This window comes from Trichosurus vulpecula, chromosome 4, assembly GCF_011100635.1.
Source record: "Trichosurus vulpecula isolate mTriVul1 chromosome 4, mTriVul1.pri, whole genome shotgun sequence".
Taxonomy (NCBI): Eukaryota; Metazoa; Chordata; class Mammalia; order Diprotodontia; family Phalangeridae; genus Trichosurus; species Trichosurus vulpecula.
In genome coordinates, this window is record NC_050576.1 from 157,822,241 (window position 1) to 157,840,808 (window position 18,568).

General features: G+C 39.9%; 1 protein-coding gene across 1 annotated transcript; it reads right to left on the reverse strand.

Moving 5' to 3' along the window:
• Positions 1–16,731: 16,731 nt before the first annotated feature.
• Positions 16,732–17,676, reverse strand: LOC118846876 (olfactory receptor 6N1-like). Its single transcript, XM_036755563.1, has one exon. The coding sequence runs from the start codon at positions 17,674–17,676 to the stop codon at positions 16,732–16,734; it is 945 nt and encodes a 314-aa protein (XP_036611458.1).
• Between the last annotated feature and the right edge of the window lie 892 nt (positions 17,677–18,568).

The window sequence follows — 18,568 nt, forward strand, 5'->3', positions numbered from 1 at the left end:
TAGTCAATGTCTATAAAATTCTTACAGCTGCATTCATGAATATAAGTCCTCCCTTATTTCTTTGTATACTGAGTATTTATCATTTTTATAGCAACAGAGTATTCCACTATATGGATATACTATAATCTATTGAGTCATTCTCTAACTTGTGGGACACATGGATTTTTTCTTTTGCAAATAGAACAGTTATGGATATTTTTATGCTGATTAGTTTTTCCACTTTTACCACATTTTTTGGTGTGGAATTCTACGTTGGAATCACTGGGTAAAAAGGCGTGAATTTATAAATCATTTCATATTGTATTTTTTATCTTTTTGAAATTCCATACTTTATTATTTAATATTTTTTAGTTTTCAGCATTGATTTCCACAAGATTTGAGTTACAAATTTTCTCCCCATTTCTACCCTCCACCTACTCCAAGATGGCATATATTCTGATTGCCCCTTTTCCCAGTCAGCCCTCCCTTCTTTCACCCCTCCCTTCTGTCACCCCCCCCCATCCATTTTCCCCTTACTTTCTTGTAGGGGAAGATGGATTTCTATGCCCCATTGCCTGTATATCTCATTTCCCAGTAGCATGCAAAAACAACATTTTTTTGAGCATCTTCTTTTAAAACTTTGAGTTCCAAATTTGCTCCCCTCTTCCCTCCCCACTCATTCTCCCTAAGAAGGCAAGCAACTCAACATAGGCGACACTTGTGTCATTATGCAAAACACTCCAATAAATACTCATGTTGTGAAAGACTAACTATATTTCCCTCCATCCTATCCTGTCCCCCTTTATTCAATTTTCTCCCTCGACCCTGTCCCTTTTCAAAAGTGTTTGTTTTTGGTTACTTCTTCCCCCATCTGCCCTCCCTTCTATCATCCTCCTTTCTTATCCCCTTCCCCCTACTTTCATGTTAGGTAAGATAGCCAATTGACTGTTTATGTTATTCCCTTCGCAAGTCAAATCCAATGAGAGCAAGATTCACTTATTCCCCCTAACCTGCCCCTCTTCCCTTCCAATGAGCAGCTTTTTATTGCCACTTTTATGTGAGAAAATTTACCCCATTCTATCTCTCCCTTTCTCTTTTTCCCAATATATTCCTCTCTCATCTCCTAATTTTATTTTATTTTTTTAGATATCATCCCTTCATATTGAACTCACCCTGTGACTTCTGCCTACATATATGTATATCCCCTTAAACTATCCAAATACTGAGAAAGGTCTCATGAATTACACATATATTTCCATCTATGAATGTAAATAAAAGAGTTCCACTTCAGTGAGTCCCTTATGATTTCTCTTTCTTGTTTACCTTTTCATGCTTCTCTGGATTGTTGTGTTTGAAAGTCAAATTTTCAATTCAGCTCTGGTCTTTTCACTGAGAAAGCTTGAAAGTCCTCTATTTTATTGAAAATCCATATTTTGCCTTGGAGCATGATAATCAGTTTTGCTGGGTAGCTGATTCTTGGTTTTAATTCTAGCTCCTTTGACCTCTGGAATATCATATTCCAAGCCCTTTGATCCCTTAATGTAGAAGCTGCTAGATCTTGTATTATCCTGATTGTGTTTCTACAATACTCAAATTGTTTCTTTCTGGCTGCTTGCAGTATTTTCTCCTTGATCTGGGAGCTTTGGAATTTGGCAACAATATTCCTAGGAGTTTTCTTTTTGGGATCTTTTTTCAGGAGGCAATCGGTAGATTCTTCCAATTTCTATTTTACCCCCTGGTTCTAGAATATCAGGGCAATTTTCCTTGATAATTTCCTTAAAGATGGTATCTAGGCTCTTTTTTTGACCATGGCTTTCAGGTAGTCCAATAATTTCTAAATTATCTCTTCTGGATCTATTTTCCAGGTCAGTGGTTTTTCCAATGAGATATTTCACACTGTCTTCCATTTTTCCCATTCCTTTGGTTCTGTTTTATAGTATCTTGATTTCTTATAAAGTCACTAGCTTCCACTTGCTCCAATCTAATTTTGAAGGTAGAGTTTTCTTCAGTGGTCTTTTGGACCTCCTTTTCCATTTGGTGAATTCTGCCTTTCAAGGCATTCTTCTCCTCATTGGCTTTTTGGAGCTCTTTTGCCATTTGAATTAGCCTTTTTTAAGGTGTTATTTTCTTCATTATTTTTTGGGTCTCTTTTAGCTAGTTATTGACTTGTTTTTCATGGTTTTCTTGCATCACTCTCATTTCTATTCCCAATTTTTCCTCTACTTCTCTAACTTGCTTTTCTAAATCCTTTTTGAGCTCTTGCATGGCCTGAGACCAGTTCATGTTTTTCTTGGAGGCTTTTGGTGTAGGCTCTTTGACTTTGTTGACTTCTTCTCGCTGTATGTTTTGGTCTTCTTTGTCACCAAAAAAAGATTCACAAGTTTGAGTTTGAATCTGAGACCATTTTTGCTGCCTTTTCATGTTCCTAGCCAACTACTTGACCTGTGAGCTTTTTGTCAGGGTATGACTGCTTGTAGAGTAGAGAGTACTTTGTTCCAAGCTTGAGGGGCTGCACTGTTGTTTTCAGAGCTATTTCTACACAGCAAACTGCCACACCAGAGCTCCTCCTCCCCCAAGAACTGCTAGACTGGACCGCGACTGAGATCCAAGCAGACCCTGCAATCCCACTCTGATCCGCAGCTTAATTCTTCCCACCAAGTGGGCCTGGGGCCAGAAGCAACTGCAGGTGGACTCTTGGTGCATCCCCAGTGCTTCACCACTTCCATGCTCTCAGTTCTAGGGCCAATGGTGCACTCCTTTCATTCCAATCTAGAAGTTTTTCCACTAACCTTCTCTGTTGTCTTTGGTGTTAGTGGGTTGAGAAGTCTGGTAGCTGCCACAGTTCAATGATTCAGGCCCCTACAGCCTGTTCTGCCTGACTGCCAGGTTGGTTGGTCCTGGCATGACCCATGCTGGGCTGTGCTCTGATCTGCTCCCAGCTCTGTATGATAGACCCTTCCCAGTGATCATCCAGGCTTTCCTGGGCTGGAGCTCTGCTTCCCTCTGCTATTTTGTGGGTTCTGCAGCTCTAGAATTTGTTCAGAGACAGTTTTTACAGGTGTTTAGAGGGACCTGGGGGAGAGCTTAAGCAAGTCCCTGCTTTCCAGTCACCATCTTGGCTCTGCCCATATTGTATTATTGCTTTTCAAAATGTTTACATTGGTCTGCAGACCCTCCAAAATCTGTCAGGGTGCTTCTTTCTTCATAGCCCTTCAATACTATAGTTTATTACTTTGCCAGTTGTTTTTGCTATTCCAGTATATATGTGGTGATATCTTAAGATTATTTTAATTTGCATTTCTCTGATTATTGGGAAGTTTGAGATATTTTCCTGTCTTTTAACAGCCAATATTCTTTTCTTTATGAATTGTTTATGCCCTTTGACTACTGATCCACTGGAGACTATATCATTAATTTTACATATGTCATTCCCTTATACATTCTGATTGACTTTCAAGAAAGAAGAGACAAGAAAGAGAAAACAGAAACAAAAAAAAAGAAAGAGAGAGTGAGAAAAAATAGTATGCTTCAGTCTGTATTCAGACTCCATAATTCTTTCTCTGGAAGTGGATAAAATTTCCATCATGAGTCTTTTGGAATTGGCTTGGATTTTTGTATTACCAAGAAGAGTTAAGTCTATCAAAGTTGGTCATCGCGCAATGTTGTTGTTACTGTGTATAATGTTCTCTAGGTTCTGCTCATTTCATTCAGCATAAGTTCATGTAAATCTTTCCAGGTTTTTCTGAAGTCTGCCTTCTCATCATTTCTTATGGAACAATAATATTCCATTTCGTTCATATAACACAACTTGTTCAGCCCTTCTCCATTTGTTGGGCATTCCCTCAATTTCCAATTCTTAGATACCAAAAACAGCTACTATAAATATTTTTGTACATGTGAGTCCTTTCCCCATTTTTATGACATCTTTAGGATACAGATCTAAAAATGGTATTGCTGGGTTAAAGGATTTGCACAGTTTTATAGCCCTTTGGACATAGTTCAAAGTTGCTTTCCAGAATGGTTGGATCAGTTCACAACTCCACCAATGCAGTGTTATAATTTTCCCACATCTTCTCAAACATTTATCATTTTCCTGTTTTGTCATGTTAGCCAATCTGATAGGTGTGAGGTGATACCTCAGAGTTGTCTTAGTTTGCATTTCTCTAATCTATAGTGATTTAGAGCATTTTTTCATGTGACCATAGATAGCTTTGATTTCTTTATATGAAAACTGCCTACTCATATTGACTTGTATCCTTATAAATTTGAGTCAATTCTGTCTATATTTTAGAAATGAGATCTTTATCAGAGACACTGGCTGTGAAAGCTTTCTGCTTCCCTTGTAATCTTGGTTGCATTGGCTTTGTTTGTTAAAAAAACTTTTTAATTTAATGTAATCAAAATTATTCATTTTGCTTTTCATAATGTTCTCTATGTCTTGTTTCATCATAAATTCTTCTATTCTCCATAGATCTGATAGGTAAACTATTCTTTACTCTCCCAATTTGCTTATAGTCTTACCCTTTCTGTCTAAATCATGTAGAATCATTTTGACCTTATCTTGTTATATGGTGTAAGATGTTGGTCTATGCCCAGTTTCTTCCATACCATTTTCCAGTTTTCCCAACAGTTTTTATTAAATATTAAGTTCTTATCTCAGAAGTTGGAGTCTTTGAGTTCATCAAACAGTAGATTACTATAGTCATTGACGACTATGTCTTATGCACCTGACTTATTCTACTGAACCACCACTCTTTTTCTTAGCCAATATCAAGTAGTTTTGATGATTGCTGCTTTATAATATATTTCAAATCTGGTACATCTAGTCCACCTTCCCTGGCATTTATTTTCATTATTTCCTTAGATATTCTGAACCTTTTCTTCTTCCAGATGATTTTTTTAAATTGTTTCTAACTTTATAAAATAATTTTTGGTAGTTTGATTGGAATGACACTAAATAAGTAAATTAATTTAGGTAGAATTGTCATTTTTTATTATATTAGCTCAGCCTACCCATAGGCAATAGATAAGGGAACCTTCAATATAATTCCTCAGTCAGTACTCTTGAGAAATTAATACCATGAGCCAATATGTTTCAATTTCATTTAGCCTAAGGCTTTTCTAGAGACCTCCCCTCTCCCCCAAGTCTGTCAGGAATTTGTTGCTTGGAAGTTCTGTGGTCTGGGGCAGCTAGGTGGTGCAGTGAGTAGAGCAGGGGCCCTGGAGTCAGGAGGACCTGAGTTCAGGTTCTGCCTCAGACACTTGACAAGCTTACTAGCTGTGTGACCCTGGGAAAGTCACTTAACCCCAGTTGCTCCACCTTCCCTGCTCCAAAAAAAGTTCTATGGTCCCAAGTCTGATTTTAATCCTAAGATCAAAAAGGAAAAGGTCAGACACTAGTTGGATGTGTAGCAGAGGTCATAATTTTAATGAGTTCCTCATTTTTCATGAGAATACAGGGTATGGACCTTTATCAAAAGGATACACCTTCCATGGAGATAATCCCTCATTGAGAGATACATACCCATAATTTTTTGCTTCACGGACACTCATCTGATTGAACCCCAGGTACTGGAGCTGCTTTTTAATGATCAGATTGGAGTACCAAGATAACAGATTCTTGTCAGAGGAGGCATCCCTATAAGAGAGATCTATGTACCAACCCATCCTGGAGTGGGGCAGACAAAGGGGACCCATTTCATATGCTTTCTCTCTCTTGGACTTCGAGAACAAAGTGCATCCTCCCTCCCTGCAACCACCAGAAGGAGCAAATCATTGCTCCTATAAGATGTAAGAGAAGTACATGGCAATGAGAGATCTGTGGTTGCTCTGAGAGGGAAGTCTGGTCCTGAACCAAAAGTTTCTATGTGAATGAGGAGGGAGAAGAGTTGACTCATGGGTAACCTCAAATACAAGAATCCCTGAGTTCAAGTGCAGCACCAGCCAGGGATGTGAAGAAGAAAAGCAGCTGTTAAATTTTCAGTGTGAGCATTTACAATTCAGAAATTAGCAAAAACCTAAAAATCATTGATTGTATAGACTTAAGAAAGTGGTGGGGACAATTATAATAGTTCAGATTAAACTTAAAAGTGTGACCAGTCTCTCTGTTTCTATCTATTATCTCTCTCTCTCTCTCTCTCTCTCTCTCTCTCTCTCTCTCTCTGTCTCTCTCTCTCTCTCTCTCTCTGTCTCTGTCTCTCTCTGTCTCTCCCTCTCTCTCTGTGTATATATATATGTATGTATATGTATACACACACACACACACACACACACACACACATACTTTCCTGGAGAATTGGTTGTTTACACTTACCAGCATATCCCTAGCACCAGCTTCCTAGAGGAAATTTTCCTTAACACCATATTTCTCAAGGGGACAGAGTATGGCCAACAGGAGGATCCTGCAGCTAGACCACTATGGTTATGCCACGAGGGGTCAGCAGAGCTGAGCATTGCCATTCATCCGTGATACTGCTGAGTTGCTCTGATGATACATGTCCAAGGTGAATAGAAAAATGTTGCGCAGTCTTTAACCTTCCTGGGAGTCTAAACAATGGGCTCTTTGATCATGTTATGTTCCCTGGATTTGTTCATATGCAACCGTGATTTGCAATTTATGAATCTTCTGTGATAGAAGTGATAAAAAGCTCCCCCTTACCTGATAACCATGTTATCTACTCTGTACCTTTGTGAAAGGAGACACTGTTACCCATATATAGGGAAATCCTAGACATTCTTCAGCTTTGTAATATATATTTTACTGAAATTTTACTCTGGGGGTGAAAGCATAAAGAAAGAAAAGTGCTGACTATTCTGAGATTAGATCCCTAGGATTGAACCCAGTTCATGTGATCCAAGGACCTTGTTTCAAGCTGGTGTTGGGGGATGAGTTCCTACAACAGTCTTGAGAGTTCCGTTAAGGTCATAAAATTTACAGTGGGCCATTGTGCATAGTTTAGAGAGCTGGAAGCAAAGTACCTTGATAGACAGAAGGAGATGAAAGGAATTTTCTGCTAAAGCTTCTCTAAATTTCCCAAGCAGAGCCCCACCCTGAGGTGTGGGGGAAGATAGTAATGGGCAAAACCTGTTCTTAGAGATTCCCAAAGGCCTAAGCCATGCCAATTCAACACTTTTTTTTTAACAATAATAATTTAAATTTTTAATGAGAATAATTTTTAACTATGCTTTAGAAATATTTCACTAAAATACCTTTACTGAATTATATTTCAAGGACTACATTCTGTTCTAATGCTTTACTTTTGTAAAATTGAGAAGGTTAAGAGCAAAATGAAGTTAAGTAATGATGTTATCCAATTTAATTTAATTCATTTTTCACAGTTTGGATTTATTGAATATTTACAAATTAAGGTTTATACAGAATGCAAAATGTCTTTTGACCATTTGCCATTAAAAATACTTAATTCTTTTTTCATACTCATTATTTATTTATTTATTTAATATTTAGTTTTCAGCATTGATTTTCACAAGAGTTTGAATTACAAATTTTCTCCCCATTTCTACCCTCCCCCCCACTCAAAGAAGCATATATTCTGATTGCCCTGCTCCCCAGTCAGCCCTCCCTTCTGTCACCCCACTGCCCCCATTCACTTTTCCCTTACTTTCTTGTAGGGCAAGATAGATTTCTATGCCCCATTGCCTGTATATCTTATTTCCTATTTGCATGAAAAACCTTTTTTTTTGGAACATCTGCTTTTAAAACTTTGAGTTCCAAATTCTCTTCCCTCTTCCCTCCCCACCCACACTCCTTGAGAGGGCAAGCAATTCAACAAAAGCCACACTTGTATCATTATGCAAAACCCTTCCACAATACTCATTTTGTGAAAGACTAACTGTATTTTGCTCCTTCCTATCCCCCTTTATTCGATTTTCTCCCTTGACACTGTCCCTTTTCAAAAGTATTTGCTTTTGGTTACCTCCTTCCCCTATCTGCCCTCCCTCCTATCGTCCCTCCTTTTTTATCTCCTTCCTCCTTCTTTCCTGTGGGGTAAGATACCCAACCGAGTGTGTATATTATTCCCTCCTCAGGTCAAATCCGATGAGAGCAAGATTCACTCATTCCCCCTCACCTGCCCCCTCTTCCCTTCCAATGAACTGCTTTTTATTGCCACGTTTATGTGAGATAATTTACCGCATTCTATCTCTCCCTTTCTCCCTCTCTCAATATATTACTCTCTCATCCGTTAACTTGATTTTATTTTTTTAGATATCATCCCTTCATATTCAACTCACCCTGTGCCATCTGTCTACATATATATATATATATATATATATACATATATATATACATATATGTATGTATATATGTATGTATGTATGTATGTATATTCCCTTCAGCTACCCTAATACTGAGGTCTCATGAATTATATACATAATCTTTCTTTGTAGGAATGTAAACAAAACAGTTCAACTTTAGTAAATCCCTTATGATTTCTCTTTCTTGTTTGCTTTTTCATGCTCCTCTTGATTCTCGTGTTTGAAAAGTCAGATTTTCTATTCAGCTCTGGTCTTTTCACTGAGAAAGCTTGAAAGTCCTCTATTTTATTAAAAATCCATATTTTGCCTTGGAGCATGATACTCAGTTTTGCTGAGTAGCTGATTCCTGGTTTTAATCCTAGCTCCATTGACCTTCAGAATATCATATTCCAAGCCCTTCTATCCTTTAAAGTAGAAGCTGCTAGATCTTGTATTATCCTGATTGTGTTTCCACAATACTCAATTCTTTTTCTTTCTGGCTGCTTGCAGTATTTTCTTCTTGATCTGGGAGCTCTGGAATTTGGCAACAATATTCCTAGGAGTTTTCTTTTTGGGATATTTTTCAGGAGGTGATTGGTGGATTCTTTCAATTTCTATTTTACCCTCTGGCTCTAGAACATCAGGGCAGTTCTCCTTGATAATTTCTTGAAAGATGATATCCAGGCTCTTTTTTTTGATCAAGGCTTTCAGGTAGTCCAATAATTTTTAAATTATCTCTCCTGGATCTATTTTCCAGGTCAGTGGTTTTTCCAATGAGATATTTCACACTGTCTTCCATTTTTTTCTTTCCTTTGGTTCCGTTTTATAGTATCTTGATTTCTCATAAAGTCACTAGCTCCACTTGCTCCAATCTAATTTTTAAGGTTGTATTTTCTTCAATGGTCTTTTGGACCACCTTTTCCATTTGGTTAATTCTGTCTTTCAAGGCATTCTTTTCCTCATTGGCTTTTTGGAGCTCTTTTGCCATTTGAGTTAGTCTATTTTTGAACATGTTATTTTCTTCTGTATCTTCTGGCTGTATGTTTTGGTCTTCTTTGTCACCAAAGAAAGATTCCAAAGTCTGAGTCTGAATCTGAGTCCATTTTTGCTGCCTGTTCATGTTACCAGCCGACTACTTGACCCTTGAGCTTTTTGTCAGGGTATGACTGCTTGTAGAGTAGAGAGTATTTTGTCCCAAGCTTGAGGGGCTGAGCTGTTGTTTTCAGAGTTATTTCTATACAGCAAGCTCTGCCACACCAGTGTTCCTCCTCTCCCAAGAACCACCAACCCTGACTGGACTCAGATATGGGTATGCTCTGCACTCTCACTTGGATCTGCCACTTAATTCCTCCTGCCAGGTGGGCCTAGTCCAGAAGCAACTGCAGCTGTAGTTCTGTCCTCAGAGCTGGACCACCTCAGATGTCCCCAGGGTGGTGGCCAAACTCCTTTCACTCTGTTCCCACAGTTTCTCCCACTAACCTTCTCTGTCATCTTTGGTGTTAGTGGGTTGAGAAATCTGGTAACTGCCACAGCTCACTGATTCAGGGCACTAGGGCCTGTTCCGCCTGGCTCCCAGTCTGGTTGGTCGGGGCGTGTCCTATGCTGGGCTCTGCTCCACTCAGCTCCCAGCTCCATGTGATAGACCTTACCCAGTGACCATCCAGGTTGTCCTGGCCTGGACCCCTGCTTCCCTCAGCTATTTTGTGGGTTCTGCAGTTCTAGAATTTGTTCTGAGCCATTTTTATAGGTGTTTGGAGGGTCCTGGGGGAGAGCTTTAGGCACATCCCTGCTTTCTAGCTGCCATCTTGGCTCTGCCTCCCAAAATAGTTAATTCCTTCACTATTACTATTTGGGGTCATAGAAATATGCTGGAGTGCTACAAATAGAATGTTTCTAGACACTGTGATTTGTATCAAGATACGGTACTTGTCTATTAGGAATTAAATGAAATAAGAAAGAAAACTGCATCCTGCTAAAAGGTACAACAGACATTTTAAAAATACGTTTTAAAGATGCTGTGTTATGTGTTGGGGTGAAAAGACAAAAAGGAGAGTCCTTACTCTCAAAAAAATTACATTATTCTTAATAGGAGAGAGCACGTACAAATGTAAAATTTAAGCAATTTTATTTTATTTTTTTTTCTGGAATAAATGCATAACAAAATAAACAATGTAGAACACAATAAAAGAACTAGAACAGAAATCAGCTCCTACTGGACCTTTTGGTCTTACCCTAAATTTGATTTATGTGGCACTCAAAGAGTTGAAAAGAGTCTTGTCACCACAGTTCCACATAGCTCTTCGGTAGTTTAATTTGAACTAATATGGCCTCTGGTTGGCTGACCTTTGGTTTTTCATTAATGTTAGTGCACAGTCATAAAATAATCTGCCTCTAACTTGAGGTAACATTGCCGGGGTGGGGGTGGCATTTTGAGAATGTGATGCTGTCAGCCCTACACAAAGAGGAGGAAATCCAAGGTAATTTGAGGAAAAGAAAGAGCATTAACAGTTGGGAAAGTCAAAGAGGGCCATGTGCAGATGCAGAAAGATGAGAGATGTGGTATCAAGTTCAAGGAACCACTGGTATCCTAGACTAATGTCATAATATGTATTAGTAGTGATAATACAAAACAAGGTTTCAAAGAAAATTGGATCTAGATGGTGGAAAGCCTTGAATGCCAAGCTAAAAAGTTTGATTTTTGTTTGTTTGCTTGTTTGTTTTTCCTAAAGAGTCACTGAGCCTTGACCAGACCTGTGCCTTAGGAGGGTTATTTTAGCAACTGTTAGGCGGTTGTTTTAGAGGAGAAAGACACAAATAAAATAATAGAATAAGTGTTAGAAGAAAACTCAGTGCTCATTTAGCTCAACTTCTTTTAGTTGTTTTTCAGTCCTGTCTGACTCTTCCTGATTCCATATGGGGTTTCCTTGGAAAATGTACTGGAGTGGTTTGCCATTTCCTTCTGTGATAGATGATTTATTAGATCTCTATTTTATTGGACTCCTATTTCATTCCAATCAGTATTAGTCAGTTAGATATAATTCCATAGAGGTACAGGAGTGGGGAACCCTGTGGCCTGGAGGTCACATATGGACTCAAGCGTGCCCTCTGACTGAATCCAAACTTTGCAGAACATGTGGCCCTCTAAATCTAAACTTGACAGAGCAAATCCTTTTTTTGTTTGTTGCATTTTGTTTTGTGAAGTTTGGGTTCAGTCAAAAGGATCCACTTGAGGACCTTGAGGGCCACATGTGGCCTCCAGGCTGCAGGTTCCCCACCCCTGAGGTAACCGTTACAAATTCTGATAGTAGACCTCAGAGTGTGAATTATAGATTGTACCTTCACTTGATTAATCATAGTAAACTAACTAAAGGGCCTCTACGCTTATTTTTCCTTTTTATGGTGACCAAGCTCAGCATGGTGGAGGTGACTCAATTACATGGAAAGCCTCCCCAGGTATTTTTGTTGACCCTCTGTCCCTTCTCATCCCTCTGTTGCCCAACATGGGAAGATGATCATGACCACATTTTCAATCAGTGACCCTGGTTGCTGGCCTGTGTCCTGCCTTTCTATTAACCCATGGGTGTGATCATCAGCTCAGTATGTCTTCCTGAAAGGTCAAGATAGGTCTGTTAAGGTCTGCTTACTAGCCTATTTGTCAACCAATGTGATTCTATATTTTATGTAGACCCTCTTATAAGGTCAAGGGCAAAGTCTATCAACTAATGATATCTGCATTTTTGGTTTGCTTCATTTGTATTGTCCAGGTATCAAGCATTATAAAACTAGGCCTTGAAGGAAGGGGACATCTCAGAGGATAATCTGAGGTTCACTTCATTAGAGGAGGCCATGGACATTTTAATAAAGTGCCATTGGCTCAAAGCTCTGCTTCAGTGGTTCAGTGGTTGTTTTGCTTTGCTTTTTTTTTTCTTGCAGATTGAACAATTTTGAAAATCCCCACACTTCTGCAGTGGATCCATTTTGTCAGGCAATCAAGGGTTAAGTGGCTAGCCCGAGGTCACATAGCTAGGAAGTGTCTGAGGCTGGATTTGAACTTATTTGAGCTTCCTGACCCTTGGTCTTTCCACTGAGCCACTAGCTGTCTCTACAATCCAACTTCTACCTGCAGCATAAATTCTCTCTGCATTCCCAACAAGTGATCATCCCATCTCTGCTTAAGTACCTTCAGTAACAGTAACAAACCTAAATTTGTACTCTCACAACCTACCCACCCCCTATAACTGCAGTAAGAAGAGAATAATAAGAAGTTGGAAATGAAAGAGGTTATCTCAACCATCTTCACCACTGCCATTATCACCATTAAGACTTTACTAAGCATCTACACACATATTTGAATTTGTACTCTTTGAAGTTATAATTATGTAAAATATGTTCATTGGTTCTAACCCAATGGAAATATGGAGTATGATTTAGAATGATGCTACCACTTCAGGGGAGTCATTACTCATACTAATTAGGACCTGGTTGTCCAGAGCTCCATAGACCCAGTTCCTTTCCCCAGGGAAGTTGAAGGTCTCAGTCTGAAATATTTACCCTGACCCAGACAGACACAGGCTGACAACAGAATGAAAACAGTACTGCGAGGAAGTCAAAATTTAGAGTCAAATAATTGTGTCATGAACATGTTAAGGATGGACTCATCATAAAGGAGGATATCAAAGGTAATATGTGGCCAGAGGGCCACGAGCAAGACAGATCATTGGATCAAAAGAGATTTGACTTACTGTGTTTTGCTCCAGAAGGCAACATTATTGGAAATGGATAAAATTTGTAAAGAAACAAGTTTTAGCTTAATGTAAGGAGAACTTCTTACCATTGGAATTATCCAAACACACAACACACACACACACACACACACACACACACACACACACACACAACACCATGCCTTGGAAAGTAATGAGCTCATTATCATGTTGTATTGGTAATTAACACTTATTCAATTAAGTGCCCTTGAAGAGTTTGGCCTTTGTTTCATTGATTAAATTAGGAGTACTTGATGACCTCCTTGCCTCAAGGAAAAGCCTAATTTACATGGGTTTGAGTGACATGTTTGTGACATCAGAGGCTTTTAGACTACATGGATTTAAGTTGCATTTTTGTGATGCTTTTAGGTCATGTGGGTGAGTCGCATGTGTGACTCATGTTTGACCCTGAACAAGATATATAAACCCAGAGGTTGGCATTCTCCCTTGGGGCTCTGAGCCATAGGAGGAGTGGGGCTCTGGGCCAGCCATTGTTATGAGCTCCCCAGCTCCTGAACTGAGATGTTGATGGTTTCTTGGTAACTATGAATTGTATTTGGTCTGTTTATAATACACGTTTGTAATTTGTTGGTATTTGCTCTGAAGTTCAGGGTGCTGACTTTTCTCCCTGAGCTAAGTGAATTATATTTGTACGTTGGTTTGAAATAAGATTGTTAACCCCATAATGCTACTTTCCTTAGTAAAGCAGATCAAAAGAACTTGTGCTGGCAGCACCTTTGTTGCTGGGCTTGTGTTGGTCTTTCACCCCCACAGCAGCTGTTAGCTGAATTGTTGCAACACATGGAAGGTGTTCAAGGAGAGGCTGAATGACCACTTCCCAGTAAACAGTGGCTCAAACTTTTTGATCTTAGGAACCTTTTGCATGCTTAAACATTACTGAGGACTCCAAAGAGAATCTGTGTATGTTGATTATGTCTATTGGTATTTAACATATTAGAAATTAGAGTATCTTAGTATAATTATGAAAACATTTTTGATCTCATAGATTTCCTGGAAAAAGTCCAAGGAATGTCCAATGATCCCTGGACTTTATTTTTGATGTTGTAGAGTGATATGTTCAGGTACAAGTTGGATCAGATGGCTTCAGGGGACCCTTTTGCCTCTGAAATTCTGACATTTATTATGCAAGGTACTGAGCAGAGTATGGGGCAACTAGGTTGCACAATGGATAGCACAAGGCCTAGAGTCAGGAGGACTCCTCATCCTGAGCTCAAATCTGGCCTGAGACACTGACTAGTTATGTGACCCTGAAGCTTTTTGCTTCAGTTTCCTCATCTGTGAAATGAACTGAAGAAGGAGATGTCAAAACTATTCCAGTATCTTTGCCAAGAAAACTCCAAATGGGGTTATGAAGAGTCAGACACAACTGAACAACAAGAAAAGCAGGGGATACAAATTCAATATGTTGTCTTCTAGTCACAGATGATCAGGGAGTAGGGGTTTCTATGATCACATTTGCACAAAGATTTTTTAAATGACAGCTCATACCCTCAGCACATTCTTGGCACATAGTAAGCACTTAATAAATGCTTTGTGACTTGACTCAAAGAGCTTTCATTCTACTAGAAAGGAGGGAGGGAGAGGTATAATTTAAACAGATAAATACAGGGTTTCCCAAAAGCGTTAATCTAACTTTAAGCTTTACTAAGACTTTCTAGACATTCTATACAATAAAAGTTAGGGTGTAATGAGGGCAGAGCAGAAATCTCAACATAGTGACCAAGTGAAATAGACAGGAGACAGATAAGTCTGGGAACAGCTTAGCTACAACTGTGTTTTGAATTGAATTGCACTGAACCGAATTGAGTTGAAAAGACTCAGAGGAAAGTGTCTAGTACATTGGTCATATCTCCTGGGAAAAAACTCATATGAAAGGATATGAGCAAGCTCATTGAGCACAAGGGCTGTTTGATTGTATTTCTTCGTATCCCCCCCACCCCACGCCCCAGTGCCTAGCACTGTGCCTTTGTTGAAACTAATGGAGTCAAACTAAGCTGAATTGATTTGGGGCAAGACATCCTGAGACTTGTTTTTCTAGGCTCCTTATCTCACAGAAAGGTTATGATAGTAATAATGATAGCTAATAATATGGCAGCTAGATGGCTGAATGGATAGAGCATTGGGCCTGGAGTCAGGGAGACCTGAGCTCAAATACGGCCTCAGACAGTTACTAGCTGTGTGACCGTCAGCAAGTCACTTAACCTGTGTCTGCTTTAATCCACTGGAGAAAGAAACGGTGCACCACTCCAGTATCTTTTCCAAGAAAAGTCCATAGACAGTATGGTACATAGGGTCACAAAGAATCAGACGTAACTAAACAACAAGCCCATAGCACTTACTGCATGTCAGGGACCGTGCTAAGTATTTTATAATTATTATCTATTTGATCCTCACTACAATCCAGGGAATTAGGTGCTATTATTATCCCAGTTTTATAAATGCCACAACTGAGACAAACAGGGATTAAGTGACTCAGCCAGGGTCACACAGCTATTACATTTCTGATGCCGGGTTTGAACTCAGATCTTCCTGACTCCAGGAACTCTAATAGTGCAAGTAAAGACTTTGATCATTGTAAGGCACAAAGTCATATAAATATAAGATCTCTCAGTGGGGGTGGGAGGAGGGGAGGGGAGGGAGAGAAACTAGATTTCATATTCATTAAAAAAAACAAAACTAAATTTAAAATAAATAAGTGCAAATTGTCACTGTTCATCTGTGTAGATAGACAGTGTTCTCTAGAAGGGTTCTTTTAGGGTCAGAGTGTATCATGACTCTTCGAGAGCCCCACTCCCCCCCATTTAGTCAACTCTTTTTTTTTTTTCTAATCTCCTTAGAGTGCCTAACATAGGACACAACCAGTGTAAGATAAGATAAGTAAAGGAGTTAATGAGACAATAACAGTAAAGTGCTTAACCCAGTTCCTGGTACATAGTAAGTGTGATATACATACACTTTATAATTATTATCATATCTGTATGTATATAATATTATATTATATTCTCAACCCTTGTGACCTCGTAAAAGTCAGTTCTGGGACTCAGTTTCTTCATCTGTAAAATAAGGGGGTTGGACATAATGATCTCTAAGGTGCCATCCATCTCTAAAATCCTAGGGTCTTCATTACAATATGATCCCTCCCAATCCTCCCAGGGCTGCCCACTAGAGCTAACTCAGGCTATGCAAGGTTGATACAATTTCCTCATGAGGCTACCCAAAGGAGAAAGAGAGTGGGACAAAGAGTCTGAAGATTTAAGTTCCAGTCACAGCTTTGCCATTCAATAGCTATGAGACATTAGGCAAGTTACTTCCTGTCTCTGGGTAGAAGTTTCTTCTTCTGTAAAATGATGCGATAATGCCTAGAATGCATTAACTCCCAGTGTTGTAACAGGCTTGAAGGAGACGATGCATGTGAGAGCGCTTTGGAAACAATAAAAAGCTTTACAAATGTAGTTTACTGTCATGGCTCTTGTTGTGGTTCTTATATCTGGAGCCTGCCTCTGTCAGCAGGCTGGACACTTCCCAAGGTCCAGGACTATGACTCCTCTGCATCTCCAAACACAAGGGGTATAAACATAGCCGGTGGGTAATAGATTAATTTCTTGACTGGCTGACTCTTACAAGTCAATGACTCTATCCAGGCAATCCTATGACAAGCCAATTGAATAAATATTCCCAACAATTCCCCTAGGTTAGGTTAGCACCTGAAGAACATTCAGCACCCCTTAAGCACTGTCCAAAGCCTATGGGTGACCCTCTTCACAGCCTCCTTTACTTCCTTGTTGCGCAGGGTATAGATGATGGGGTTGAGGAATGGGGTGAACAAAGTATATATCAGGGCAATGAGCTTGTCTGAGCCTTCTGCCCGGCCCCCAGGGGGCACTACATAAACAGCAAAGGCTGAGCCATAGAATAAGGCCACCACCGTTATGTGGGAGGAACAGGTAGAGAAAGCCTTAGCCCTGCTGGCAGCTGTTGGCAACCTCAACACAGTCCTCAGGATGCCCCCATACAGCAGTAGGATCAAGATAAAGTTACACCCATTAGCCACGCCAATCACAGCCCCCTGGACACGTGAATGCCAGGCAGTGTCCACATATGCCAACCTCATGAGCGGTGCAAGGTCACAGAAGTAATGAGCAATCTCCATCCAGCAGAAGGGCAGGGAGGCAGTGAAGCAGGTGAGCACCAGTGCCACAGAAAAGCCAGCTACCCAAGAGGCAGCAGCTAGCCAGACACGCACTCGACCACCCATGAGACTGTGGTAGTGGAGAGGGCGACAAATGGCAAAGTAGCGATCAAGGGCCATGACACCCAGAAGGTAGCACTCCGTCAGACCCAGTGAGTGGAAGATGTACAACTGAGTGAAGCAGACAGTAGGAAAGATAGGTGAGGGCCCATGAAGCACAGTACACAAGAGTGTGGGCACTGTGGTGCTGATGTACCAGACTTCTAGGAAGGACAGAGTGCTGATAAAGAAATACATGGGAGTGCCCAGCACAGAGTCAGCCTGGACTAGGATGATGATGAACAGGTTACCTGCCAAGGTGAGGAGGTAGATGGACAGGACACCCAGCAAAACAAGAGGTTGCAGGGACTGAGCTGGAGTGAAGCCAACCAGGACAAAATTCTGGACCCAGGTTTGGTTAGCACAATTCATGGTTTCCAGGGCTGGGGTTAAGAGGAGGGGGAAGGGGAGGTCACAAAGTTAAGTGGTTTAGTGGAAAGGGCACTGGGTTTGAGGTGAAAGACTCTCAGACCCAGACTTGCTATTTACAAACTATGGGACCATGGCCAAGTCACTTCATTTCTTTGAGGTTCATTTCCCCTTTTTCTGTTTCAATATATCTAATCAAAAGATCAGTTATTTCATCAGGTATTTTTTCCCCACCAATGCACATTTTGGCTCTTCTATGCCTTAAGAAATAGTATGATGAATTTCTACAGCAAAAATAAACAAATAAAAAAGTGTAAATAAATGAATGGGTAGATAAATGAATTTCTACTGCTCTTTCCTCTGGTGATGAAGACACAAACTTAGTCTGGGCATTTTGTAGTTAAAAGACACAATCTGTCCATACTCTAATCCTTTAGCACTTGTTAAAACTTTCCAGGCTTTGTGCTCTACTGATACGGACTTCTGGAACTGAGTCATCCTACACTCTGAGGAGTAGGACTTTTACAGTAGTTTATAAAAATCCTAATCTTAAGTATGCTAAGTGTTCTTTAAACCAGTTAGAAATAGGAAGAGCTTTTGTTTTATGCAGTCCTTGACAAAGTACTTTCTGGGAAACAGCCTTGAAGATCATAGGGAAATTATTCCTATCTCCATTTGGTGAAGAAGGAAATTAAGGCTCATGGATTCTGGGAAGTGACTTGTCCAAAGTCACAGAGCTAGTAAGTGTTAAGAGTCAGAACTTGAAACCACACTTTCTGGTACCAAGTCCAATGAGTTTTCCACTTCATGACAGCTGTCTCCCTAGGTCATCCAGGTGGGATTCCAGGCTCTTGGGCCAAAGTCCCTGCCCAACCCATTCCTTACCACTAAAAGG